The 27,762-nt window shown below is 62.2% G+C and overlaps 1 protein-coding gene across 3 annotated transcripts; it reads right to left on the bottom strand.

Moving 5' to 3' along the window:
• Nucleotides 1–75: 75 nt before the first annotated feature.
• RASGRF1 (Ras protein specific guanine nucleotide releasing factor 1) lies at nucleotides 76–27,762 on the bottom strand. 3 transcript variants are annotated; one of them, XM_074549053.1, is made up of 28 exons: nucleotides 27,098–27,762; nucleotides 19,315–19,421; nucleotides 18,384–18,531; nucleotides 16,136–16,228; nucleotides 15,184–15,437; nucleotides 14,554–14,633; nucleotides 13,976–14,169; nucleotides 13,430–13,539; nucleotides 12,672–12,790; nucleotides 12,206–12,219; nucleotides 11,937–12,083; nucleotides 11,096–11,159; nucleotides 10,701–10,837; nucleotides 10,362–10,444; nucleotides 9,495–9,743; nucleotides 8,842–9,212; nucleotides 8,410–8,535; nucleotides 8,132–8,302; nucleotides 7,766–7,878; nucleotides 7,069–7,181; nucleotides 6,492–6,552; nucleotides 4,853–4,956; nucleotides 4,409–4,493; nucleotides 3,456–3,653; nucleotides 2,656–2,735; nucleotides 1,887–2,004; nucleotides 1,566–1,634; nucleotides 76–1,134 (listed from the first exon to the last, which is right to left on the bottom strand). In XM_074549053.1, exons 1-28 carry the CDS (start codon nucleotides 27,371–27,373, stop codon nucleotides 1,042–1,044), a joined length of 3,777 nt encoding a protein of 1,258 aa, XP_074405154.1. In that variant the 5' UTR covers nucleotides 27,374–27,762; the 3' UTR covers nucleotides 76–1,041. The 3 variants fall into 3 exon arrangements, with proteins under 3 accessions (XP_074405154.1, XP_074405155.1, XP_074405153.1); XM_074549054.1 differs by lacking the exon at nucleotides 12,206–12,219 and having other exon boundaries at nucleotides 9,495–9,704; nucleotides 11,937–12,097; XM_074549052.1 differs by lacking the exon at nucleotides 12,206–12,219 and having other exon boundaries at nucleotides 11,937–12,097; nucleotides 27,098–27,757.

Genomic DNA, 27,762 nt, shown 5'->3' with positions numbered 1-27,762 from the left:
GCATCGGCTCTGGGCGTGGCCTGCGGCCCGGCGGGTCCGGCGTTATCCCGCCCGCAAAACTATCACAAACCCCTGTTCACCCTGAGATAGAATAGATTTATTAGCAAGAGGTAATCAGGAAACATATATTTTTACAAAAAAAATGGAAATATCTTTTTTTTTTTCCCAAACAAGCTGTAAGTTGAAATAGTTTTAGGGCTTGAAAGAGAATTCCCATACCACGAGGTATTGCTTACAGCAAGTGTTGTGTGAGTGGAGCATGCCTGCCACTGCCGGGGAACCGTGTCAGGGACTGTACAATGTAAAAAACCCAGGTACTATTCACAGAATAAGCACTACATTACTATATCCTGCTAGCGGGTGGTTAGCCAGGATTACAGTAGATGTAATAAAAACACTCGTCATCTCTAACTCTACGTCATGGTACTCAGAGTGGGCACAAGGGCACGGATCTACAGCATATCAACAGGAGCCGGATGCAGCGAGGAGAGGAAAGGCGAGGGGATGCTTCCATCTTCCCAGCTTCGGGGGCACCAGGGCAGCAGCCAGGGCCCCCCGTGCCCGGCCAGCACCAGGGCGGCACACACACAGAGGGCAGCTCACACCGAGGGACAACCTTTAATGCGCTCCCTTCTGCCACCTTACAGAGTTGGGATGTCACCGCCAGCACTGCCCGAGGGAGAGCTGCTCTGTGCTGCCCCAGAGCCCCGCGGGGACACGGAGCTCACCTGCCCCAGGGGGACTCACCTGCCCCACAGGTCTCACCTGCCCCACAGGGACTCACCTGCCCCGCGGGAACTCGCCTGCCCGACCACCAGCCCCCCAAGAGGAACAAATGACAAAAGTAACATCATGGAAAAGAGCCCGGGACTCCAGCGAAGTGTCGGCGCGTTAAACCGTGACGGGGCGGGGAATCCTACACGAGCGCGGCGGGGCCGGGGCCGGGCCGGGGCGGGGGAAGCACGGACGGGGGTCGCTCCAGGGCGCCCGTGGAGCGGGGCTATGTACAGGGGTACAGCGAGAGTCCGGCGGCCGCGCCGCTCACGAAGGCAGCTTGGGCTCTATCCGCAGAGAAGCTTCGTACAGGGACTCCTCGTCCATCACACCCGACTGGTCCAGCAGGTACTGCGTCACCTGGGGACGGAGCGGGCCGTGAGGGCACAGCCCGACAGCGGGGGCACCCAAACTCTGCCGCAGGGCAGGGTGAGAGCTGCCAGCCCGTCTCATGGTGGGGCAGATGCCAGCCGGTGCTGGCCGTGGGGCGGCGGGGCACACTCTGCTCCCGGGGAGGGTGTGCTGCCCCTACACCGCTGCTCCTCAGCGTGTCCGGGCGCCCCCCTGAGCACTCCGGGGCTGTCCATCGGGGCTGCCCTCTGCAGCAACGTCTCTGCTGCGGCTGCCTGGGGCCCACGGGGGAGCCTGCTGAGCCCCCACAGCCTCCCTCCATCCCCTGACCCCTCCAACAGACTCCAGCAGGGAGCTGCCAGGTTAGAAGGCTTAGATGCTGTGATGGAAGAGGGACATGAGGGGCAGAGCCTGCCCGAGGCTCTGGGACAGGGCTGTACCTTGGGCTGGTGCTCGATCTTGTAGGAGGTTTGCTGGAACTGGCGGATCTCCCTTATGATGTGTGAGATCTGTGCAGGGGTAAAACACAGGAGGTGCTCATGGCTCAGCCATCACCCAGAGAACCTGTCCCAGTGCCCAGGAGGGCAGGGGCACCCAGCACAGCACAATGCAGAGGCCTTTTGTCCCTTCCAGACACTGGGAACAGCCCCAGGTGTGTGCAGGGGACACATGTGGCCTGCTGGTGCTGTGCAGGTGGAGGCTGAGGGGACGCAGACCTGGCCACAGCCACATCGCCCCAGCTCAGCCCCTGGAGCACTCACCATCCTCATTTTGGAGAAGTTCACCAGGCCATCCTCGGTGTAGTTGGGGGTGCCCTCCTCGATGAAGGCCAGGTCCGTCAGGTACATGCCCAGGTAGGGGACACACGGGGGGTCACAACTTCAGGAGTGAACCAGAAAGGAGTGAGGAGCAAAACTCCCTCACTTTGGAGCTTGGGGCAGGGCAGAGGAGAGGGGAACAGCTCTGCAGCCAGCAGAGGTGGAAGGATTCTCTCTGATATAGGAGGGCTCTCCCAGGGAAGGTTCCTGGTGTCCTGGGCCTCATCCCACCAGCACAGCAGGACAGGCAGGACGTGTGGCTGTGCCCCTCACAAAGCCATAGGATACAGGAGATGAGCTGGGGCAGCTTAGACAGCACAGAGGGTCAGGAAGACCTTTAGAAGCTCCCATGGGCAACCTGGTCTAGGGGAAGGGGGCCCTGCCCACAGAGAGGAATGGAACACGATGAGCTTTAAGGTCCCTTCCAACCTAAACCATTCTGGGATTTGATGATTCTGTGACAGTGATGGGAAAAATTGTTCTCTGGTGCCTGGCAGTGATTTTCCCCTTTGCAGTCCCTTTTATTCCCATTTTTCCCCACGCTGCCCAAAGGAGCAGCTCAGTCCTGGGGATCACTGCCAGGCACTGTGCTGGCTCCACAGGGCAGCCTTCAGTGCAGGCTCTGAGCACCCCTGGGAGCAGAACTCAGCTCCCCCCGCCCTGCAGGCCCCAGAGCAGCCCTGGGGCAGGAGGAGAAGCACCACTCACTCACTTTTTCAGTGCCTCCCTCAGGTTCTTGAACCTGCCCTCCGACGACACCAGCTTCTGGAGCTTATCAATCAGAGCCTTGGTCTGCAAGAAACCAGAGTGGTGCTGGCTGGGAGAACCCCCACTCCCTGTGGCTGGGGGGCAGCCTGCAGAGCCACGGGGGCACTTCCAGCCCACCCCAGCAGCTGTTTGTGTGCCCTGGCTGTCACACCTGGCTGCAGGTGAGCAGGCCTCTCTGCCTCCACTGCTCCCACCTCTGCCCTCACCTGTTTTCATTCACAGGTTTCTCATTTTATAGCAAAAATGACTGCTGCTGGCTGGTGGGAGCCCACAGTGGTGCCAGCTCAGAGAGGTTTAACTGCACCTCTGCCTTGCAGGTGGGGACAGTGTCTTCTCACAGGTAATTAGTGATGAGACAAGGGAGAGGAGTTGTGTCAGGAGAAGTTTAGATTTAATACTAGGAAAATTTCTTAATGGCTGTCCAGCCCTGGCACAGCTGCCTAGGTCAGTGGTGGAGTCAGTGGAGGGATTTAACAGCTACGTGGATGTGGCACTTGGGGACAGGGGTTAGTGGTGGCCTTGGCAGTGCTGAAGGAACAGCTGGATTTGCACAGTCTCAGAGAGCTTTTCTAAGCCAAACAATCCTGTGTTTCCACAAATAACCAGACTGCAGGGCAGGCTCTGCCTGTCCACCCACCACCTCCCTCCTGAGAACAACCTGAAACCCTTCTCCCCAGTTCCTAACTCCTGACCCTGCCCCAATGCCCTGCAGCAAGCCCAGCTCCCCGGAGGGGCCGGCCCTACCTGCTTGGAGACCTTGAGCCACGTTTTCTTGAGGCGGAAGATGGCACTGCGGTTGAGGGAGGAGGTGATCTCCAGCACGGCGTTGTAGTTGTGCAGGCAGCGGCAGATGTCGGCCACCGCCACCCACTTCTCGATGGCGCTGGCGCGCGCCGCAATGTCCTCGTTGCGGATGATCTCCGAGGCGATCAGGTTGCTGACCTTGGGGAGACACAGCCCCAGCCTGGTCTTCAGCGTGGCTCTGGGCACCCCAGCCCGGCCCTCAGCGTGGCTCTGGGCACCCCATCCCAGCCCTCAGCGTGGCTCTGGGCACCCCATCCCAGCTCTCAGTGTGGCTCTGGGCACCCCATCCCGGCCCTCAGCATGGCTCTGGGCACCCCAGCCCAGCCCTCAGCATGGATTTGGGCACCCCATCCCAGCCCTCAGTGTGGCTCTGGGCACCCCATCCCGGCCCTCAGCATGGCTCTGGGCACCCCAGCCCAGCCCTCAACATGGCTCTGGGCACCCCAGCCCGGCCCTCAGCATGGCTCTGGGCACCCCAGCCTGGCCTTCAACATGGCTCTGGGCACCCCATCCCAGCCCTCAGCGTGGCTCTGGGCACCCCAGCCTGGCCTTCAACATGGCTCTGGGCACCCCAGCCCGGCCCTCAGCGTGGCTCTGGGCACCCCAGCCTCACAGCAGGGTGAGATGTCCCCGTGCTGCAGCAGCCCCACCAGCAGCAGCTGCCCCGGGCCCGTGGGACAGGCAGGGCCTGTGGGGCATGTAGGGCCTGTGGGGCACACACAGGGCCTGTGGAGCAGGGACAGCCCATGGGGCATGTAGGGCCTGTGGGGCAGGCAGGGCCCGTGGGACAGGCAGGGCCATGGGGCAGGTGACCCTCCCTCACCCCAGCCCTGGGGAGGGGGCTGAGCTGCCTCCTCCGTGCCCACCCCCCTGTGCCCTGCAGCTGCACCTACATCATTGAAGTGCTTTGTGTTCTTCATGATGTATGGAGTCCTCTCGTTCTTCTCCAGCTTCATCCAGCCTTGCCCAAAGAATTCCCTGCAAATCACAGTGCTCGGGTCAACTTTTATTCATCAGTTTTGTGGGATGTCCAAGCCCTGCAAGCTCCACTGCCTCTGCACAGGATGGAGATCCCGGGGTCTGCCCCACACTGCTGGAAAGGGACCATGGATGTGGCTGGAGGTGTGCTGGTTGTGGGAGGGTGTCCCTGAGCCGATTACCTTGGGACATCCCACAAAAGCAGAGAAGCCACAGGGTGCCAAATCTGCCCTTGAGCCCAGGCTGGGCTACTGGCAAAGCCCAGGAAGGTTCTGCGCTGTCTGGGGTCAGCCCAGCCAGGCTGTCCAGGGGCCCTGGGTGACCAGAGCCGCCTTTCCTGACCCACAGGGATCACTCACTCATACGGGATCTTCTTGAAGACCAGGTGGTCCAGCAGCGTCAGCTGTTCTGCGATCTCCAGGGCTGAATGGTTCTCAAAGGGCTCTGCTTTGACCCCCTCGGCCTGTGGGACAGAAAACAGTGGGGCTCAGCAGGCAGGAGCTCAGAGAGAATCCCACATGCCATGGACACAGGCCCAGAGCCAAGCCAGGCTGCCAGGCCAAAGGCCTTCCCCAGCAGAGCTGGGCTGTGCAGTGCTCCAGAGACACCCCAGCCCACACTGTGCTCCTGCCAGCCTCGAGAACCCCAGGGATTTAATCATGCAGCCTTTGGCTGTTTAATTAGCAAAGCACCCAGGGATCCCAGCTGGAGCACCGCTGCCCCTGCCCAGGAGGGGCAAGGCGGGCCTGCCAAGGGATTTCCAGGACAGCAGGGGAAGGGGGATGGACCCTGTCCCACTGCCTGGCTCTGGCCAAGCAGCACAGCAGGCCTCAGGGTGCCCCCACATGGAGCCAAGGCCTGAGGTCCCGACTGCACAGAGCCACTGGTGACTGTCCTAAACCATCACAGAGACATGGTCACTGAGACCAGTCCTTGGGCACAGCTCAGGATCACCCCACACCCCCCCCAACAGCCCCACAAACAGGGCTTGGATGGGGCTGGTGCCACTCCTGCAACACCACCAGGGGCTGGTGCCACTCCCTGCAACAGCTCCACCCTGCTGCCTTCAGGGAGAAGATCAGCCACCAAACACAACAAACCGCACTGGCATCCCGCCCAAATAAACCCCAAACTGCCCTGGTGACACAGGAGAACCCCCCAGGATCAACACACACACACAAGAGCACAGCACAGGGCAAGAGCCCCTTGCACAATCCCTTGGGACAGGGCTTGGGAAAGCTCCAGCAAACAACGCAGCCCCCTGCTCATGGTGTGCACCCCAAAGCCCAGGGCACCCTCACATCCCAGCACCCTTGGACTGCAGGTGCTGCTGCCCAGCCTGAGGGGCAGAGCAAAGCCCTCGGGGCTCTTCTGTCCTCTCCTCTTCAGAGGAAGATTTCAGAACATGCAGTTATGGGAACAGCCCAAACAAAGCCCAGGAGGGAGTGCCCCCTCCAGAAGGCACCAGCAGAACCAGGGGACAGAGTCATGGGTGTTTCAGGCGCTCCAGGCCAGTTTCAAGTGGCTCTTGTGTTCTTCTGAGAACAGGTTTGGTTGGGTTTTTTCAGTGCAGAAGGGCAGCAAGTGCTCTGCAGCTGCCCTGGGGGCTCTAAATCCATGAACATTCCCAGGGCTCCCTTTCCAGTGATGCTGGCTGAGCCAGAGCCCCTCGTTTGGAACTGGAACGGCCTTGGGGACATGATGGGAGCCCCTGGGGCACAGGCAGCAGCAGGCAGGTGTCTCTGTGCCCTCTGCAGCCATTCTGCTGACTGCAGGGGAATAATGTGCCTGTGGGCTGGCTGGTGCTGCCTCTGCCCTACCAGATCCAGCTGTGCTCACAGCTGGCCCCTCCCAGAAAGCCTTTCCTGCTGTGCAGCTGCAGCCCTGGCACTGCCCCTGGGGGCTGGCTCTGCCCTGAGTGAGCACCAGGACCTTTGGCTGCTCCCCTTCCACCACTCCAAGGCACCAGGGGCAGGCAGGCAGGGAAGGTGTATTTACCATCTGCACCACTTCCTCCAGGGTTATCTGGTTGTCTCCTGGATCCTCCTGCGTCAAGGTCCTGTGGCACAGAAAGAGAGGATTGCTGCAGCTGGGAGAGCACCAGACCCACACAGCTCCAGCAGGGCAGCGCAGCCCCGAGGAACAGCACGGCTGCAACGCTCAGCCTGTGTGTCAGGAGACCCCCTCAGTGCCATTCCTCATTTTACAGAGAAAAGCACTCCTTAGCCGTGGCCAGTGTCCCCACAAGTGTCAGCCTGCTGCAAGACAAGAGTCCTGCCCTCAGTGAGGGGTGGGCACACGCTGAGTGCCAGCACAGCCTGGGAGCCACGGTGCCACACCAGCACCCGGCAGCAGCAGGGCCAGCACCCTGTGGGCTCAGCACTGAACCTCAGCAGGGCACCAAGGGGCTCACACCCACCCTGCCCTGAGGCTGAGAGCAGCCAGCCTCCTCCTCATCTTCCTCCCTGGCTGCTCCCAGCCCCTGCTGAGCCTGCTGTGCTCCCGGGTGAGAGCAGGAGCAGCCAGCAGCTGGCAGTGCCAGGACAGGCCTGGCACAAAACCTGCAGCCCCTCACCTGATGATGTTGGCAGCTGCCTTCCTCTCCTGCGTCAGGAGCTCGGGGTCGTGGATCACCTCCTCCAGGAAGCCAATCACCCGGAACTTCAGCTCCTCGTTGGTCTCAAAGTCCTGCCAAGGCCAGCACAGCCTGGGATTAATTACTGTGCTGGAGTGACCCTGATCCAGCAGAGCTGCTTCCTTCCCGGCTGGGCAAGGGGCTGTATCTTCCAGCACAGTCCCAGCACGGGAGGGCAGCAGGCTCGCTCAGTCCCATTGCATCAGCATCCCCAGCCTGGGAGAGCTGTGTATTCCCAGTGAGAACCAGCACAGCACTGCTGCCACTGCCCCGCCACCAGTGCAGGAGGGACAGCACAGCAGGGACGGCTCCCAGTGCCCTGAGCCCATCCTGGGCATCCCAGAGGCACCAAACCCAGAGACTCTCCCTGCTCTGCACCAGCCAGGGGTGCCCTGACCCCATCCTGGGCATCCCACAGGCACCAAACCCAGAGACTCCCCCTGCTCTGCCCCAGCCAGGGGTGCTGGCAGGCCCAGCTCCCCTCCTCTGCACCCCAGCTGTGCAAACACTGATGTGACCCTGTTCCCTGCCCCTCACCATCTGCACTGCTCCATCAGGCAGGCCCTCAGTGCCAGACTGCCCTCTCAGCAGTGCTGGCTGAGCTGCCCAGCACGCGGGGGAAGGCGGCGCTGCCCACCTGGGAGTGCTTGGACACCCAGTGCCGCAGCACGTTCAGCACGCGGTTGGTGGCGGCTCTGCGGATCACAAACTCCTTGTCCCCGTTCCGCTGGTCCGTCGGGAACCCTGAAACTGCCAGGAGCCCTCAGCACGGCACAGCCCCTCGGGAAGGGCTCGCAGCCCCTCTGGGGCTGCCAGAGGAGCACCCCCTCCCTGTGTCAGCAGGCAGGGGGACACCCGGGGACCTGCACAGCCCTTGGGCAGTGCCATGCCCAGAGCCCAGGGCACAGCTGGAGCAGGCTCTGGGGGCTCTGGGCTCCCCCAGCCCACAGTGTGCCTGCAGGGAAACCCCCCTGGTGGCAGTGGGTGCCCCTGGGGCAGGTACCTGCGCTGGCCAGGGACATCCTGCGGTACTTCTCCTTGGTGGGGGTGCCCTCGTTGGCCCCCGCCGTGGCGATGGCGAAGGCGGAGGTGGCAGACAGGGAGCTGCGGGTGCTGTCCAGGTCCCGGCAGGACGTCATCACCATGCCATTGTTGTAGGAAAACAGTGAGAAATCTGCGGGAGAGGAAATCCAACACCCCTGTGGGCACTGCTGCTGCCAGACAGGGCCCCACACGTGCCAGCCCCCCGAGACACAGGCACCCCCAGACCTCACTCGTTACCTGATGAATTTTTGCACTTGACGGACTTGGGAGTCGTTGGAGATTTTGTTGGTGATGCTTCAGCTTCTGCTTCATCGCTGTGGTTGGGATCTGTATCCGACTCTTCCCTGACAGACACCTCTGAGCCTGGGAGGACAGGGAACCCCTTTACACCCACTGCACACAAATGCAGCCACCTTTTAGTTCTTCCCCATTTTCCTCAAGTCTGCCCCATTCCAGCTGGGGACAAAGCTACCATGTGTGGGAAAGGTACAGATGTCTGCCGTTTCTGTGGGATACTTTGGAACAGGTTTTTTCCTTGAGGTGGAGGGATTTGGGTGGATTTTTTTGCTTTGTTTTTAAAAATTACTGAGTTTTCAGGAGGCAGGAGCTCTCTGTGCGTGCACCTAAACCAGCCCCTGAGTGCCAGAGCCCAAACCCACAGGGACTCACTCTGCTTGCCCGGCAGGGACTCCTCTTGCTTCTCTGCGGCCGCTTCTCCCTCGTCCGGGATCTTGTTGGGATAGGCACTGGACACGTAGAGCTTGTTGATGTCCAGCGTGGTCTTGCTGAAGGGGGCCATGGAGGAGTAGACGCCGGCGTAGCCGTTGGAGGAGCAGCTGAGCGCGGCCAGGTCGAGCGCCTTGCCGCCGGTGATGATGGGGATGTTGAGGGACAGCTTCCTGCGCCGGCTGGGCGACGACGACTTGCTCAGCGACAGCGGCGGCGGCGACGAGAACTTGCGGTTGGCCCGGGGCGACTTGGGGGGCTCCCCATAGAGCAGCTTGTTGTTCTGGCTGTTTGCAAACAGCAGCTCCAGCGACCTGGCAGGGACAGGGACAGGCTGAGCTGGCACCCGCCCTGCCCACGAGGTGCTGGGGATCCCCTGTGGCACTGGGACCCCCCAGGGTGTCCCTCCAGGCACAGCAGCAGAGCCAACGTGAGCCCCATCACCCTGTGGGCAGCTCCTGGCCTTCCCAGGAGCGGGGACACCCGCACAGCTTGGATTCGTCTCCATCCCCTGTTTGGGGTTATCACAGCTCACGGGGAGCCGTGACAGTCCCAGGGTGGCAGCAGGGACAGCGCAGGTCCCTCTGCAGCCTCACCGTGCAGGGATGGCACTGATGGGCTTCTTGTAGATGGTGATGAGCTTGTCGAGCACGACGAGGGCGGTGGTGAAGACGCGGTAGGAGTGCAGGAAGGTGTTGAGGAAGTCGATGCTCAGGAAGCGCAGGTCCGTCAGCCTCTCCAGCAGCCGCTCCACGCTGGCATAGCGGATCTGCAGGACCTTGCAGGAATTCATCGTTTTACTGAACCTAATGTCAACATCATCACAATACAAGCTGGCATCAGACCTGCAGAGAAACGAGATTTCTGTGGCTCCAGCCTGGAACGAAACCAAGAGACCATGGGAAGCAGTGCAGGAGGGAGCCCTGTTCCTATGGGTGTCCCCATGGGAAACACGGGTGGGGATGCTCCCAGGGGAAAACCCAGGAACCCACACCCTGGAACGGGCTCCTGGAATGGTGGAGTGCTCAGCAGGCAGAGGGATGTGGACAGGCCATCCCCAGGTGCACACAAGCCAAGCCCCCTCCCCTGTCTGGCAGCAGGGAATGGGGCAGGAACACCCCGTGCTGCCCCGTCCCCCCAGCTGGGAACAGCCCACCTCGTCCCACACATGTCCCAGCACAGCCTTTGCACCCCAGGACCTACAGAGAGGACAGCCTCCCTGCCCCTCCCTTCTGGCACTTTTACCCCCTCTTTACTATTGTTATTTTTCCCTGAACCCTCCCCCTTGGCAATCCCACCTCCCCAGCAGGCACAAATCCCTCAGCAGCCAATTAATGCTGCTAATCACCACACTGGGACGGCCACTGGAGCACACAGGTAAGGTCCCAGGGGGTCCCAGTGCTCCCGAGGCTCCTGGCAGCGTTGGGCTGCCCCAGGAGCCGTGTCTGGCCCTGCACACTCACTTGATCATCTGGGGCACGGTGACCTTGGAGTTCTCCTCGAAGGCGTTCATCATCAGCCCGTTGCAGCGGATGTTGTCCACGCACTGGAGAGACATGGGCAGCAGGTGGAGGAGCTCAGGGCTGGGCTTTCCCCAGAGCAGACACATCCCTGCTCCCTGCGGGTTCCCACACCCCAAGGGTGCCAGGAAAGCTCCAGGGTGCAAACCCAGGCTCAGGGTGGGCAGTGGGGCCATGGGCATACACAGCAAACCCAGCTTTACCTGCGTGCCCCAACCCAGCAGGGACCCCGTGGCAGCTCCTCGTGCTGAGAGCTCCACAGCCCTCTCTGCTGGGTCCTACCTGGCTGATGTCACTGGTCCATGCAGCCTTCTCCTGCCTGGATGAGGCCACCAGGATAACGGTGAAAGATGAGGAATCCTTCGGCTCCACCACGATTTTGAAGTCAAGGTGGTCAATGTCTTGTCCTGATGTTTTGGCTTTGGAACAGAAAAAGCCCACACAGTGATTGGGAAAGCCTTTCCCATCCCCTCTCTTCCAGCCAGCTTTCAAGGAAGGTTTATTCAGGTTTTTGTGGGTTTTTGGCTGCCCCAGGAAGGTCAGGTCTAAGTGTGGGTCAGCTTGGTTCACAGTAATTAATTAATCTAATTAAACCTCAATCATGGATTCCTTGACTCTACTGGCACCTGGATGTGACCCCCTCCCCAAGCACACCCAGCCAGCTCCCCAGCACCCACCGTCCTCGTCGGTGCTCTCGGGCTCCTCCACCAGCGTGCAGTCGATGAGGGAGATCACCCCGTTCTGCAGGGACAAAGGGGGCTCAGCCCTGCCAGCCTGGGGCTGGGCATCCCCAGCACAGCCCCACCAGGCCAGGGGTCAGGGTTCAGCAGTGGGACCCCCCCAGGGTTCCTCTGTCCTTGTCCCCCACCCCAGGGCTGGGGACAGGTCCGTGTCCCCAGGGGACAGCCCAGGGGAGGGGACACACACACAGCCCCTGCTTGCACCGGGAAGAAGATCTGTGCCTGCTGGGATCTCTGGGCTTTCCTTGTCAAATTGATCAACTAATTCGTTTATAAATTATTTAATAGGAGCTTTAAATTTAATTTTCCCAAAGTCTGTTGTTGCAATTATCAGCTCTTTGCCACGGACTGTAATTCTTCAAACTGATAATTTAATGCCAGTAACAAGCAATTTCTGTAAGATTCTTGCTCAATTAACTGCCAAACTTTCCCAAATAAACACGGGAACCCAGGGAGCAACCAGAGGAGCTGGGAGTGCTACAGACAGCCCAGGCTGTGATTCCAGCTTCTTCCAGAACAGGCTGTCAACATTTCTCTGCAAGCCAGGGTGAATTCTTTTATCAAGATCGTGTAGTTTCTCATCTCTGCCATGACTCAGCTCCGACAAGGACCACGTGAAGTAAATCCAGGTGGGCGCAGGCTCCCAGCCCAGCATCCCTGGGGCTGTGTCAGGGGAGGCCAAGGTGGTCCCGGACCCCTGTGTCACCAGCTGGGGCTGCAGCTGGGCCACCCTGTGTCCCCCCACGGGCAGGGAGCAGCAGCAGCCGCGGCCGCTCACCTTGGTGAGGTGCAGCTTGCCCCCGGAGCCGCGGGTGCAGATGATGAGGTGCTTGGAGAAGAGGAAGCACTGCCGCTCGCCCTCCTTGCGGAGCGACAGCGAGCCCAGCCGGCCCCGCGTGATCTTCCCTTTCTCCGACATGGGCACCTGGATGAGGGAGCCTGCGGGGACACGGTGTCAGCCCCGCATGGCACAGCACAGCCCCTGTGTGCCCCCCAGCTGCCCCCAGCCCAGCCCTGTGTGATCTTCCCTTTCTCCGACATGGGCACCTGGATCAGGGAGCCTGCGGGGATGCTGTGTCAGCCCTGCATGGCACAGCACAGCCCCAGTGTGCCCCCCAGCTGCCCCCAGCCCTGTGTGATCTTCCCTTTCTCCGACATGGGCACCTGGATCAGCACAGCCCCACTGTGTCCCGGAGCCAGGGCTGCCCCCAGACCCAGCCCACCCTGCACCCCCAGCCCACTCCGGGAGCAGAGCTCAGCGTGGTGCTGCTGCCTCCCCACTGGGCACCAGCAACAGCCAAGGTGCACCTCCCGTGCCCTGATGGGGAAAGCGCAAGGACAAAACTGCCCCAAAGTGCCAGAGCTGCCCGAACTCATATGCCTCTGATCAGTGAAAACGCATTACTGAGTTATATCTTTAAATTTCCCAGGTTACCAGAGCACACAGGGCAGGGCCAGGGCCACGGGGCTCACGTTCACCACAGAGGGGAGGGACGCTGGCACTGACACAGACCTTGTCTGACGAAGGTCTGGCTGGTGTCCAGCAGGATCTCACAGCCCTCGATGATCATCCTCTCTATTGCCAGGTTTTTCCGAATGTTTTCAGTCTCACTCACTTCATCGTGCATTATCCTGAAGGATGGAGAGGAGAAAATCAGAGCTGGGCTGGGATCTGCACAAGTTTTCCCTTTGGACACATGGTGGGGCTGCAGCAGGTAAAACCAAAACGGAAGGAATGTCAAGGCAATTGCAGCAGGATCCACCCAGACAGAGCCAGGAGCTCCAGAGGTGACCTGTACATCTGCCCATGCTGTGCCACCAGGCTGATAGATACTGAAATGGGAGTGCTTGGAAATCACAAAATTCAGATTCAGGGCAGACAGACCCCCCCCTCACTAGCCCCCTCTGATATCCCTGCTCCTTGAGGAGTGGGAAAAGGGATGGAAACTCTTTACAGGACTTAAAGTGTGCGGGTGGGTTTGGCACCAACATTCAGAACACTCCAGAACAGTCCACAGGTTGGGAAGGAAGAGGATAGAAAGCAGGGAATTATGGCCAATTCCCAAGTGCTCATGTGGAGACCTTGGAGGCACTTGGTGCCTTCCCATGGGGCAGCCCCACCAGCCCTGAGCAGAGGCCAGAACCAGACACTCACACCATCCCAGCCCTCCAAAGCCTTCATTCCATCCTCCAGGAGCCCAGGGAAACACTGCCCCTGGCCAGAGGAGCCAGGAGCCATCCACAGCGCAGGGATGGATCAGCAGCTCTCACCTGGACAGCTCCTCCAGCTTGGACTTGGCATAATCCAGGCTGTTCCTCTCCACGTGCTCGTGGGGCGTGTGGGCCAGCAGCTCGTGCAGGGTCAGGATGTACCTGGGGATCTGCAGCACAAGGGACAGAGCTGAGGTCAGCGGGGCACAGGGGACAGCAGGGCCCACCCTGGGCTGCTCCTGCCATGCCTGGGGACACCCCAGCCTGAGTGGTTAAAGCTCCAAAGCTCCTTGTGCCAAAGCTGAATGAAGAGGGGGCACAACGTGGGGCTGTGCCCAGGACCCTGCTGGTCCCTGTCCCAGTCCCAGAGGATAACTGAGGAGCCAGCAGCACCCAGAGTCCCCCACAGAGACGCCCCAAGCAGGCCCTGGACCACCATGTGGGACCACCAGGGTGCAGCCCCAGGGCAGCCTCACCCAGGCTCTGCCTCCACCATACAGTGCCAGCTGTGGGCACGGGGTGTGCACTGCCAGCTGTGGGCATGGGTGTGCGCTGGCCATCCCACCTCCCCAGCCCCCCGGGGCCAGCCCTGGCTGCAGGGCTCACCTGGAACATGGGGTAGGTGAGGAAGGTCTCCAGGGTCCTCTCCTCGCAGTCGGGCTTGGCCTCGTAGTGCTTGAGCAGCTTGTCGAAGTCGCGGTTCTGCTTGCAGTGCGCCAGGATCTGCAGGCTGTACTGGTGGTTCCGCACAAACTCCTGGTAGATGTTCAGCATGGGCAGCAGGATGTCAAACAGGTCGGCTGCAGGCAGAGCAGGGGCGTGGGTGGGTGGGCTGCTGCAGCCCCCCCTGGGAGCCAGAGCAGCCCCGGGGTGTCCTGCTCCTCGTGCCCCCCAGCTCTGCCCTGCTGAGCTCAGGAGGGTCTGATGGGACCCAGCAATGCTCTCCAGCATCAGCCTCCTGTGCACACTCCAGTCCCACCTCCCAGCAGAACCAGGAACGCCAGAATTTGGTCACTCTGCGGTTTGTACTCTGTGGTTGTGTACTCCTGGCTCATGACCAAGCCAGGACATGGTGTGCAGTGCTCTGCTGCTGGTTGGCAAATGCCTGTGAAGCTGCAGAAGGAAAAGGAGCAGCAGCAGCAGGAGGATGAGGAGGAGGATGAGGAGGGGGCAGCAGCACTCACCCAGCACCAGCGTGGGCCAGCTGGAGATCCGCGCCTTCAGGCCTTGGTAGAAAATTTGGTGCAAAAACATGATTGTTTCACTAGAAGAGGAACCAAGACAGGACTAAGCCAAACCAAGAACAGACAGATGTACAGTGAGTAAGAGGTAAATAAGGAGGAATTAGACAAATTCCCCAGCCCAGGGGCAGCAGGGGGCCCTTGTGCTGGCTGGGGGCAGCTGCTCGAGGCAGTGCAGAGGGTGCCTGAGGGCACAGGGGGGATTGTGGAGCTGCAGACTCCAGCACCAGGGAATGGTGCGGTGACAGACTCCAGCACCAGGGAATGATGGAGCTGCAGACTCCAGCACCAGGGAATGGTGCAGTGACAGACTCCAGCACCAGGGATGGTGGAGCTGCAGACCCCCAGCACCAGGGATGGTGGAGTGCAGACCCCCAGCACCAGGGATGGTGGAGTGCAGACCCCCAGCACCAGGGATGGTGGAGGTGCAGACCCCCAGCACCAGGGAATTGTGGAGCTGCAGACTCCAGCACCAGGGATGGTGGAGTGCAGACCCCCAGCACCAGGAAGGGCAGCGGGTGTGCAGAGCTGCTGGGACACCACCGAGCTCCCGGAGCCCAGGACAGAGCTCACCTGTTGAGGAAGATGCTGCTGACATCGTCGTGGGTGATGGGCGGCTTCTTGGAGCTGGCGGCCATGCGCAGGGGCCGCAGGAAGTTGTTGACCAGGATGTGGAGCTGCTGCACGTACTCGGCCTCGGCCTCCAGCATGCTGAACACCACCTGGTTCCTCTTGCGCATGCTGTCAGCGTGGGGGGACCTGATGTAGTCCTGGATGATGGTCTTCCACTTCCTGCGGCACAGCCAGCCCCGCAGGAAGCTCTGCACCTGGGGGAGCAGGGCTGGGCTCAGGGACGGGGCTGGGGCCAGGCAGGGACCCTCGGTCAGCACAGTGAGGTCCCTGGCTCTGTACCCAGGTGTGTGTGCTGCTGCCTCTCCCCAGTGCTGCTCTGAGCCCTCCAGGCTGGAGATCCAACAGCTCGTCCAAGCTCCTGGCACAGGCTGCCCACACAGCCATGGCTGCCCCATCCCTGACGTGGTCAGGGGAAGGTTGGATGGGGCTTGCAGCAGCCTGGGACAGTGAAAGGTGTGCCAGCCCACAACAGGGGGTGGAAGGAGATGAGGTTTCAGATCCCTTCCTGGTGTAGCTGGGCACCGGCAGCACGTCCTGCTCTTGCCCAGGGCTCCCTCCCCAGCACAGGGGGTGCCTGGGGCTGTTGCTCCCTGTGGTAATGCTGCCAGGTGATGATGGCTTTTCCTTGGCCACAATAGGAGCTGTGACAGCCATGGGAGCAGAAGCCAGAGGGGCTGGAGGTGCAGGAGCCAGCACTGGCTGGGAAGCCTCGTGCTCCCAGCAATGCTGCGAGTGCCCTGCCAACAGATGGGCTCCCGCCTGGGCAGAACACATTTTCCTCCTGAAACCCTGCTGACAGCAGCACTGGCTCAGACACCTCCTCCAGCCCCCAGGGACCACGTCTGCCGTGCCTGCTGGGCCCTCAGTGCCAGCCCTCGCCACCACCACCCACCTTCTTGATCTTCTTGATGTCACTGTCGTCGTCGCTGGGCGCGCTGCCCTGGCTGGCCTGGATGCGCTCGTGGTCCTTGAGCAGGGACGCGATCTGCAGGCACAGGGGTGAGTGAGCAGGGGCCCTGCACTGCCCGGGGCTGGGGGCATCCCGGGGTATCCCAGGGGCTGGGGGCAACCCGGGCATTCCCGGGTGCCAGGGAACAGCGTGAGCCTCTGGGTTAATGACAGACACAGGCACACCTTGTGCTGGGTCTGTCCTAATGGCCATCACACACTCACAGAGCCACCGAGTGCTTCAGGCTGGAAAAGCCCTCTGAGATCACAACGCTGCCACTAGCCCACCATTGTCCCCAAGTGCCACATGCACACGGCTTTTAAACCTCTCCAAGGGTGGGGATTCACTTGGTGGATGAAGCAGGTGAGGAAAGGTGGCAGAACTGTCCCCAACTCCTCAGTACCTCTGAACCTGCCAGGACCAGCACCTGGAAATCCTGATGGGTGCCCAATCCAAGCCCCATCCCTGCCTCTCAAAAAAAGCCTTCACAGCAACTCAGCAAACACAGCTTGGGGAGAAAATGGCAGAAAAATCCAATGAGCATTTGGACCCCGAGATGTGCAGGCGGGCAGCAGCCCCCAGGCACTCCCTCCCATGTGGGATCAGAGCCATCAGCTCCCGGGTTTGCTTTCACTGTTTCTCCCTGTGCTTTCTCTCCCTCCTCTGCTCATCGCCTGTCCCGGCCCCCACGGCCAAAACCACTTGGAAAGTGACAGGAAAAGGCAAGAAACAGCACATGTGCCATCCAGAACGTGGGAAATTGGGAAAATGTGATCTGGGTTTGGATTTGGAAGGAAACAACTTGGAAAGAGTGCTTTCCTGGGGGGGGAGGGGGAAGATGTCCCATTTTGGAGAGAAAGGAGGAAAAAGGTGGAGTTTGGACTGGTGGAAAAAGCAGAAATACCCCAGAACTGGCGGCCACAGGCTCATGGTCACTCATCCAGCTTCTACACATCTGTTTCACCCCATTTCATTATATGGATCAGATGTTAGAGGAGATTTTAGAGCTTGTTGCACACCCCAACACATGGTCAGGGATTGTTACTGACCTGCACATTTTAACCCAAAAATTGAAAGTTTTAGGAAAACCCCACCATTAGGACAGATGAAACCTCACTGCCTCCTCAGATGCCCCTTCTGGGACGATGTTGGGATTCTGAGGGATTTGGGGTCAAGGTCCCAGCCCTGCCAGCCCGCTCCTGGCTGCCTCCACCCCATGGCTGGTTCCCAATGCCGTGCCAGGCACGAGGAGAGCCTGGCAGAGCACAGGGTGCCCCACACTCGCTGTGCCCACTGCCCACCCACTGCGGCAGGGCCAGCACCCACCCCGGGCACAGCCCAGGCAGGGAGAGGGCACAGAGCTGCAGGCAGCGTCAGGCAGCACGGGATGGCCAGGGATGGGGATACCCACTGCCAGGAGCACCCCGACAGCACCCCGAGCACTCAGGGCTCTCCCCCGCGCCCAGGAGCATCACCCCCGCTGCCGGGCATCTCCTGAGCCTCCTCCTCCTCCTCCTCCAGATGCCTCAGGGACACGCGTGTCCCCGCTGAGTCATCTGTGCACCTCGCTGCCGTCTGCCTTTCCTGGCCTCGTGTCACCCTTCCCACCCCGAGCCCGAGGGAGGGAATCGCTGCGGAGCTCTGGGGCAGGCGGCAGGCAGGGCTGATCCCGCAGGGAGCACAGGGAGCACCCGGTGCCCTCTGCAGGGAGCACAGCGATATCGGGGAGCACCCGGTGCCCTCTGCCCGCTCGGGTGAGCCCCAGGGCAGCGCGGCCCCAGCTCCGGGACCCCGGCAGCAGAGGGACCTGGAGCTGCTGGGGTGGCTCAGAGGGGACACGGAGGGACAGGACGGTCTGGGGGATCCCTCCCAACCCCTTCTGGCATTCCGGGACACAGTCACTGCTTTCCTCTCCCGCCAGAGGCAATACCCGGCTCCCCAGCCCGCTCCCAGTGCTCCTGGCTGAGGGAACCCCTCAGTGTTCCAGCAGCTTCCAGGGCTCCGTGCTGGGGGGCACAGCCACAGCCCCTTGCTGCGCCCCTCCTGCCAGGGAAACCCCCGAGGGAGGCAGGGCCAGCCCTGTGTCGCTGAAAGCAGCAGAACCCCCGGCGGTGCCACCCCTGCCCACACAGGGATGGCGCCCGTCCCCCACGGTCACCCCGGCGCGCCAGAGCATCCGCGGGCGCTTCACCTCGGCCTTGAGGCGCTCGATCTCGATCTCCCCGTCCTCGATCTGCTGCCGGAGTTGCTTGGCAACAGTCTTCTCGGTCTCCACGATCTGCAGGAGATGGAGGTACTTCTGCATCAGCGCCTCGTGCTCCGTCGCCAGGTTCCTGTAGCTGCAGAGACACGGCCGTGAGCATCCCTGCCCTGGAGCCTGCCCTGCAGCACCGGGATGGGGGCTTTGGGATCGTCCCTGCTCACAGCCCCCAGGGCAGCTCCTGCGGCTGGGAGTGCTGCTGCTCCCAAAGGGCCCCGTGGGCATGGGCTCCCACAAGGGGCACACAGAAGGGACAGAGCAAACGGTAATGAAAGCACAGGAGTCAGAAAGGACCCCCAAACACCCGTGGCCAAACCTCTGCAAACAGCCATGTTCCAAGAGTTTTGAAGGACATGAGTGGCACAAGCTTCTACGAGGCCCCTGCTCCTGGTGGGGGCTGCAGGGATGGTGTTTGGTTTGTCCCACTCCCTGCTCCTGGCAGGGGCTGCAGGGGATGGTGTTTGTCCCATTCCATGCTCCCACACCTCATTTCCTTCCCCAGAGGCAGCTGCACTATGCTGGCTCCTCACTGCTCTCCGTGGCAGCTGGGCTGTGCCAGCACTGCCAGGGCACAGACAGGAGCCTGGACAATCCCTGTCCCCACCAGGTTTGCCATCCCTTTCCAGATTCCCTCAGCCTGAGGGTGAGTCCCTCTGGCTGCAGGCTGGGACGGGCAGTGCCAGCGTGCCAGGGGGGCTGGTGCCATGGCACTGGGATGGGAACAGGGGAACACCTGAGCACAGCCCTCACTCAGCATCGGGGGGCAGAAGTGTCCTGCTCGGCCTGCTGGCAGTGCCCAGCTCATCCTGCTCCCCAGCCACCCTCAGCACGGCTTCCCCTCACCCTCACCCACGGGGCACACCTGGCGTGAGCGATGGCTGCCACCCACTCGTCGCAGTCCTTGGCGTCCTCCGTGCGCAGCTCCAGCGTCTTCTGGTTCTCATGGTTGAAGTTCACCGTGAAGTAGTGCTGTGGGGGGAGCACAGGGGGCACGGTCACAGTGACAAACTGCACAGGGGCATGGTCACACCCCGCACAGGGGGCACGGTTACACACTGCACAGAGGGCACGGTCACACCCTGCACAGGGGCACGGTCACACCCCACACAGGGGACATGGTCACACCCTGCACAGGGGGCACGGTCACACCCCACATAGGGTTGGCAGAAAGTATTTCTGGACCTGATTTCCTGACCCACCCCAGGCTGTGTCATTGAAAATAAACAGCTTTGATGTTTATTTTATCCCAAAATGCAGCTTTGGGAACACCAGGAGCCAGCCATGATGTACCCTCAGCACAGCCAGCCACTGGTGAGGAAAGTCAGAGGGGAAATCCTGCTGGGCAAAGACCCAGCTCCAGGAAAATCCACCAAGCCCACCCAAGGCCAGGGCACTGCAGTCTGCTGAACCTGTGGCCACCCACTGCTCACCTGGGGAGCAGGCAGAGGAGCAGGGATGCTGAGCTGCACCCGCATCCCACACCACAGTTAATGCTGCCCTCAGAGGGATTTTCCATCCCCAGCGCTCCCCTGGCTGTGCTCCCTGCTGCAGCCCGGCCCTGGCCAGAGAGCCCCCCGGAGCCCCCCGGAGGGGGCGGCGGGCACAGCCGGGTCCCCGCGTCCCCTCCCCGGCTCGGGGGGAAGGTGGCCGCGGTGCGGGGCTATTTTTAGGCTCCCTTGACATTTCCCGTGTTTGTGCTGATTGTGTGCGGTGCCGCCGCCGGGTTTGTGCCGCTGCTCTGCTTCCCTGCAGTCTCCAAGGAAACAGGTACCACGCTGCAGTGCCGGATGCTGCCCGGAATAACTGGGCTAAACCGAGCCCGCTGGAACGAGCTCATCCTGACATCATCTGCTGGCCTTCACCAGGGACCTGAATTCACTGGTAAAACCTGCCTCAAACCCAGGAGCACAGCCTGGGCAGCCCCCATTGAAAACACCCGTGGGCACCACAATGCCCTTCTCCTCCTGTCCCCAGCAGGCCCAGGGGTGCTGGGGACAAGGACCCCCAGATAGCACAGCAGGATGATGGAGAGACAGGGCACAGCAGAGCCAGCAGCCCCAGCCCGTGCCCAGGCTCAGGGGCACCCTCAGAGCTCACCCAGCCCCTCCGGGTCCAGCAGAGGAGGAGAGGGGGCCAGGAGCCCACGATGCCCATGGGCACAGCAGGGCCCTCCTCCAGAGACAGCTTCCACCTTTGGGCCGCCGCTGCAGGGCCCTGGGGGATGCAGCTCCTTCACTCCTGCCATGGATCCTCTGAGTGCAGGAACCTTTACTGCTGCTCCTGTGGCCCAGCTTTCACCTTACAGAGCTGTGCCCCATGTCAAACACCACCACCCATCACACACCCCAGTGTCAGACACCACCACCCATTGCCCACCCCTTCCCCTGCCGGGCTCAGGTGCCCAGAGCTCTGTGGGTGCCTGCAGGACACCCCTGGGGCTGCAGCAGCTCCCCAGCCTCGGCATCCCACCCCCTTTCCCTCCCTCCCACTCCCAAAGGCTTTTACTGGCAAAGACACAGCTCTGAGGGAAAACTCACCAAAAAACTGAGATCCCCATGGGGAGGGTTCTGTACCCCAGCTCTACACCCACCTGACATCCCTTCCCTTGCAACTGCATCAAGAGGAGCTCATCAGGTTGGCAAGGCTGGAAATGCCCTCCTAAACACCAGGAGGAGTGGGGGAGCCCCTTCTAGTGCCCCTGGTACCCCAGCAGCTCCCAGTGCCACACTGGGCTGCTCTGTCCCAGGCTGGGAGCCCAGCCCGGCTCCTGCCAGCACACACCCCCTCCATGCGCTGCTCCCGTTTATCCCCACACAATTCCCAGGAAGTGCCGTGTGCTGGGAAGGAGGAAGTTATTTTATATTTGAATAATAAAACTCCCACCACCTTTTATCTCCGCCTAAACGATGATCCCTCTCTGCCATCGCAGTGACACACGGCACCAACAGCCCGGGAGCGCGTCCTGGCACTCGCTGCATCCCGAGCATTGGACCCACGGACGGGGCTGGACCCATGGTCACAACCAGCACAGGACCAGCCACTGTACTGGGAGTGCCAGTGTGAGCCCCCAGCCCTACCATGGCATCCCCAGGGCAGGGCAGAGCTGCCCACAGCCTCACTTTGCTTCTCCTTGCACCCGGTTTTTATTCATTTATCACCTCAACAACCCCAGCCCTGAGACCAGACCCCCCTCATCCCACCCCCTGGCTCTGCTCTCCAGAATGAGCACATTTGGCTCCTGAAGGATCCCTCCTTGTGGAGTTTCCCATCCTCCCGTTTCCATGGTGCCCCCACAGCCCCCGGGCTGTGGCCGTGTGTCCGTCTGGCACTGCTGGACACACAGCCCCTGGAACCACCCCTGGGCCTGCCCAGCTACCCAGACCTCACAGAGCTCACAGCAATTCACAGCAATTCTGCCCCAAACAATGCCGTGGGAGCGTCCCAGGTCACCAAGGGAAAGATGAGAGCATCCCCAGGGGCACCCACAGCCCCATGACCCCAGCAGGTGACAGTCACCCGGCTCCCCAGGCCACCACAGCCCCGTTCCCAAGGCCCCTGGTGTGCAGAAAGGCCCCAAAATAAACTCAAATTAGCTTTAAAGATACACATTATTTCCAAAGCAGAAAGTCAGCCTCTCACAGAATTTTTCAGAATTTGCAGAAGGGCATTTTCCAGCCTGAAGAACCCACCAGACCCCTTGGGTGGCTGTGGCTGGGGGTGGGCGCTCTCCCAGCACCCCCACAATGGTCCCTGCAGGGGGGACCACGGGAGAGGCACCCCAGCAACAGCAGAGCAAGGACTGCCCCCCTGTCCTGGCTTTGGGGTGCCATCTCTGGGGCTCTCCCCACAGGGATGCCCCAGCACCCCGGGAGCTGCCCGCCCTGCGGATCCACAGCCGCCTGCTCGTGAAGCTGATGGTTATTCCAGCTGACACAAAGGGCAAGAGGAGGAGAATTTTCCTGCTCTGGATGGATGAGTCTAAAAATCCACAGCCAGCCATGGCAGCTTTTAACATCCCTGACCTACATACCATGTGCTCTGGGAAAACAGGACCTCGGAGTTGGATGCTCCAGCAGCTCATTTCCGTGCTGACAATAAGGAAAAATATCCCAGAGGCTGCAATTTCCCCTCTTTGTTTCACTACGGGCTGTCAGGATATTTGGAAATGGATACTAGAGGTGAGCATCACCCTTGTGGAGCAGGCTCAGAGTTGTGCACAGAAATATTCGTAAAATAATTAAAATAAATCAATTTTCCCCCTGATTTTATCCAGTGATGCTGTCAGGCAGGCATGCAGGCATGGCTGGGACCAACACCGTGAGCATCCCCTCACTCAGAAATCCCCACATGGCACCACTCAATACACTAATTAATTAAAAACCCAGCGTCACCCCCACGCTGAGGAATAGTTCAGGTTTAAGTCCACAAATTATGATTTACAGTCTCCAAATATCAGATTGCCTGGAACGACATTCAGGTAGAAGAATTCTCACTGGCCCGGATGGCTGATGCTCATGGACATGCAGCCAGCGCTGGGATCTGGGGATCCAGTGCCTGGAACATCAATCCTGAAGTTGGGAACAGCCTGGCAGCTGCCCTGCTCAGGATGCCCACGGTGCCCTGCCCTGCTCAGGATGCCCACGGTGCCTTGCCCTGCTCAGGATGCCCACAGTGACCTGCTGGGCTCAGGATGCCCACAGTGCCTTGCCCTGCTCAGGATGCCCACAGTGACCTGCTGGGCTCAGGATGCCCATGGCGCCCTGCCCTGCTCAGGATGCCCACGGTGCCTTGCCCCGCTCAGGATGCCCACGGTGACCTGCCCTGCTCAGGATGCCCACGGTGCCTTGCCCTGCTCAGGATGCCCACAGTGACCTGGCCTGCTCAGGATGCCCACGGTGCCCTGCCCTGCTCAGGATGCCCACAGTGACCTGCCCAGCTCAGGATGCCCACAGTGCCCTGCCCTGCTCAGGATGCCCACGGTGCCCTGCCTAGCTCAGGATGCCCACAGTGACCTGCCCAGCTCAGGATGCCCACGGTGCCCTGCCCTGCTCAGGATGCCCACGGTGACCTGCCAGCCCTGCCCCACTGACAGGTCTGGCCCCCCGAGCACCCTGCAGGGCCCTCCTGGGGGTACCCGGGACCCCCATGCAGGGCTGGGCATGGCTGGGCCCCACTGCTGCACCCCACAGAGCTGCCCAGGCCCTGGCACTGCAGGAGCGGCTCCAGCAGGGCTGGCACTGGGACAGCTGGGACAGCTGGGGCTGCTGCACGGCCTCAGGGCACCCAGATATCCCAGACTGACAGGAACGGGGGCCACAGCACAGGCTGAACTCGGTGCTCCCTGGCCCCGTCCCTGGAAAAGGCTCTTCAGAGGGGAGGGAAATCCCATGACGGGCAGCGTGAGCTCAGGAGCAGCCCCAGGCGGGGACACAGCCCAGTCCTGGGCCTGACTCAGCTCCACGCTGGCTCTCACTGAGGGCTCCTGCTCAGAACAGCCCAGGGCACTGGGAAATGGCCCTGGACACCAGCCCAGGCTGCCCGGGCACTGTGCAGTGCCCATCCTGGAGCTGCCCAAAGCTGTGTGGGTGCAGGGCTCTGCAGGGAATGCTTGGGCTGAGGGGCTCAGGGGGCTCATCCAGCCCCAGTGGTGCTGGACTGTAAATCCAGCCCCAGGCTGGATCCTGAGAGCAAACCCAGCCGTGATTGCCGCTGCCCAGCTGGCAAAGCAGAGCCCTCACCCCACACTGGGGCGTCTCTGGGCTTGGTGGGATCAGCTCTGCACCCTGCACCTGCTCAGCTCCTCCACCAGGACCTCACCTGGGCCATGCCCTCCCACCTGGGGACCCTCATCCTGCCCAGGGAGGGGACAGTGGCCCATGAGAGCACATCCCAACACCTCATGGGCTGGGAGCAGCAGGGCTGGGGTGTGCCACGACCCAGACACCACAGCAGGGAAAGGGGGCTCACTGCCAGCCCGGGTCCCCCAGCACTGCTGGCACTGCTGCCCTGAGCAGCCAAATCACAGCTCCCCATCCCAACCCACAGACCCTTCCCAGGCCACAGCCGGACCTCACCCAGCAGAAGAATAATGGGAAATTATCTTCCCCATCCAACTGGTTGGAAGGAAAATCCATTTCTGGAAAAACAGAACAAAGTTTCCAGAGGCAGCAAATTCCTCTTTGGTGCTCCAGTTTTCCACATGTCTTTGCTCCCTCATTCTCACATATACCAATGCTAAAATTCACTGTATTGCAGGGAAAAATCCCTCCAAAGCAAATCATGAGTACGTTAAAAGGGAGGGGGTTGAAAGCTGCATCTCTTAAAGTTTCTCCTTTGCAGGGAACAGGGAACCTGTCAGGCTGCACTCCAGCCAGAAAGGAATCCAGAGCTGGAGCTCCTGTGCTGCAAGGAACAGTGTCCTCAGAGCTGGAATGCACGGATAGATAAATACCCACGGCTAATTGGGAACACGGGCAGTGCTGGAAATTTCCTCAGCACCTTCCCCAGAGGCTGCTGGCCCGGCTGGCTCTCAGGCTTTGCCTGGCGTGGGGGCACAGACCCTGCCCGAGCACGGCCCTGCGGATCTGCACCATCAATGTTCGCCGCTTATCTCATCCCCGGGCCGTTAATTAGCTTGCAGAGCAGCGGGCACCCAGCGCTGGGGCTGGCAGTCCCTCCGGTTTGGCCCTAGGAATTCCACAGCATTCCAGGCCGGGCGCTGAACCGCGGCAAATCCGTGAGAGGCAGGGGATGTGTGTGCCATGGCAGGAGCTCCCTGTGCCAGCAGCCCCTCACTCACAGCGAGCACCAACACTCGGGGTGCGTTTGGAGCTGGAGAAGGGATGTGCCAGCCTCCCCCAATGGGGTTTGAGGGGTGCAAACCCTCCTGCACTAACACCGGGACCCTGAGCCTCTGGAGCTGGAGAGGGGATGTGACAGCCTCCCCATGGTGTCTGAGGGTGCAAACCCCTCCTGCACAGACACTGGGACCACAGAGCCTGGATTCCCAGCTGGATTCCAGCCTGGCAGGAGGGCTGATGGCAGCCTGGCTGCTGAACTTCATGGAGGCTGAGCTAGGAGCACACAGCGTCTGTTCTGAAGGGACAGCTGTGACAGCCACGGCAGTGTGACCCCTGCCACTGCAGACCCCCCTCACTGCCACAGCCCCCGAGGTGCTGCTCCCCTCAGCTGGGCTGAAAGGAGCCCCAGCTGGGCAAAACCCACAGCATTTCCCTGTTCGCAAGGGAATATTCTGTGCTCCAAGCCAGGCGGGAAGGATGTGCCAGGGAGCAGCGGTGCTGCATGCCTGGCTCTCGGGGCAGGGTTTTCCAGGTGCCAGAACAGCCAGAATCAGGGGCTGGTTTCCTCCCCGGCTGTCCATGCCCCGGAGCTGCCGGGGTGCCCCGGGCCCATCCTGCAGTCCCCGGCAGCGCTCCCGGCGCTCCCGAGCCCGCCAGGCAGAATTATGCAAGCCCTGCAGAGCCGGACCCGAACGCGCGGTGCCCGCCCGGGATGGGGGTCCGGGACCTCCCGCTGCCCCACGGAGGGGCCCCGGTGCCGCCCGCAGGGCACCCGGCCACGCTGCACACACCGCCAGGAGGTCAGAGGGTGACTCCAGCCGGCTCCCGTCCCCGCTGATGAGACCGGGGGTGGCTCTGGAGGCAATGCAGTGGGATTTGCCCCCGCAGCTGGAATCCAGCCCCTCTCCCCCTGCCTGGCACCATCCCCGCTCTCCCGGCTGCTGCGGCGCACCCCAGCTCCAGCCAAGCACCCCGAAAACACGCCAGGGGCTGCCAGCCTCCCTGCCGGGCTGCTCCGGGATGCCCTGCCCGGCCGGGAAAGGCACAGCTGGTGCGAGAAACCCATCCGGGCCCGCCAGGGGCTGCGGCGCTCACGGCGGGGACCGCAGCAGCCCCGGGGCTGGGGGCACCTGGATGGCCCCCGGCTCTCGCAAGGTGTGTCAGCGCTGATCGCCCGCAGCCATCAGCGGGGCCAAAGGACGCCGGAGCCAGCTCGGGGGGCTCGGGGAGCCGCACTCTGCCTTTCCCCGCCAGGGATGGGGATGCAGGCGCAAACCGCACACGTGGCGAGGGGAGCAGGGTGAAATCCGCCTGGAAACAAGGCCCTGAGCTGCCCCCGCCGAGCAGCGCGCACCCACCGCAGGCTGCTCGCACAGCCGGGCCGGGGGCGCTGCCCGCACACCACGGGCACGGAGGGGGCACGGGGGCTGGCAACAGCGGGGCCGCCCCACGGGAGCTCTGCCGTGCCCCCGCTCCAGACCCCGAACCCCGAACCCGCCGGGCCGGGGGGGACGCGCGGGGGGCGCGGGGCTCTGCAGTGCCCAGCGCGGCCGCTGGGAGGCGCCCCGCAGCCCCGCGCTAATTACCGGCGGTTAATTAGACGGGAGGGGGAGCGGGGGTGCCCCGGGCAGAGCCCGACACCCCCACAGTGAGCCCGCCCGCTGCTCCGGCACTGCAGCCCCGGGGATCATCCCCTTCCCCCGCACGGACCGGCCTCTTCCTCACCTACCCATCGCGGTCACGCGTGGCGCCGGTCACGGGCGCCAAAAGCTCCGGGGGCGAGGGGCCAGGACTCCCCCCACGGGGCACCCTCCCTCCCCCTCGGCGGGACCCCCGTGTCCCCACCTGCTTCTCCAGGGAGTCCTTGGCCGAGAGGGGCGGCTTGGGGGAGGGAGCGCGGTCGCAGACGCAGCCCTCGAGCAGGTAGAGCCCCGAGGGCCGGGAGCTGGAGTCGGTCTCGAAGTAGAAGAGCATGTTCTGGAGCAGCGCGAACCACTTGGTGTGCCATTTCGTGTTGTCGGCGCTCCGCTTGCTCAGGTATCCGCGCCGGGCCCCGTCCTTCTTCGCCAGCAGCCCCAGGTGGGCGACGTGCCCGTCATTGAGCCGCATCCCCTTCTGCATCCTGCCGGCTCCGCGCTCACATGGCCCCCGCCGCGGGCGGGGCCGCGCCGAGCCACCCCCGCCGCCCCCGCAGAGCCCGCGGGCCCCGCAGCATCAGCGGCCCCCGCTGCCCCCGGGGAGCCGCCGGGCGCTCATCCCGCGGCCCGGCTGCGCCGCCGAGCCCGGTCCCGGTCCGGGTCCCGCACCCGCCGCGCCGAACCGCGCACGGGCGGGGCGAGTGACGGCGGCGGCACCGGGGACCGTCAGCGCCGAGCGGAGCCGCGCCGAGCCGAGCGGAGCCGAGCGGAGCCGCGGCCCTCCTTCGCTGCCGCTCTCCCGAGCCTCCCTCCCTGCCGCCGGCTGCGGGGGTGGTCGCGCCGCGCTGCGCTCGCCGGGGCCGCCCCCGGGCC

Source organism: Zonotrichia albicollis, chromosome 11 (genome assembly GCF_047830755.1).
Source record: "Zonotrichia albicollis isolate bZonAlb1 chromosome 11, bZonAlb1.hap1, whole genome shotgun sequence".
In the NCBI taxonomy this organism is placed as follows: domain Eukaryota; kingdom Metazoa; phylum Chordata; class Aves; order Passeriformes; family Passerellidae; genus Zonotrichia; species Zonotrichia albicollis.
Note: the sequence above shows the minus strand (reverse complement) of the source record. Positions and strands in the feature narration are given on the sequence as shown.

Bases quoted from the DNA above. Each gene is read 5' to 3' on its own strand.
- RASGRF1 (XM_074549053.1), bottom strand. From the start codon at position 27,373: ATGCAGAAGGGGATGCGGCTCAATGACGGGCACGTCGCCCACCTGGGG. The intron at 13,540-13,975 runs GTGAGCCCTGCA...CTTGTGCTGCAG, and splicing joins TCACCTACCCCATGTTCCAG to ATCCCCAGGTACATCCTGAC. The intron at 1,635-1,886 runs GTGAGTGCTCCA...ACCCCTGCACAG, and splicing joins ACTTCTCCAAAATGAGGATG to ATCTCACACATCATAAGGGA.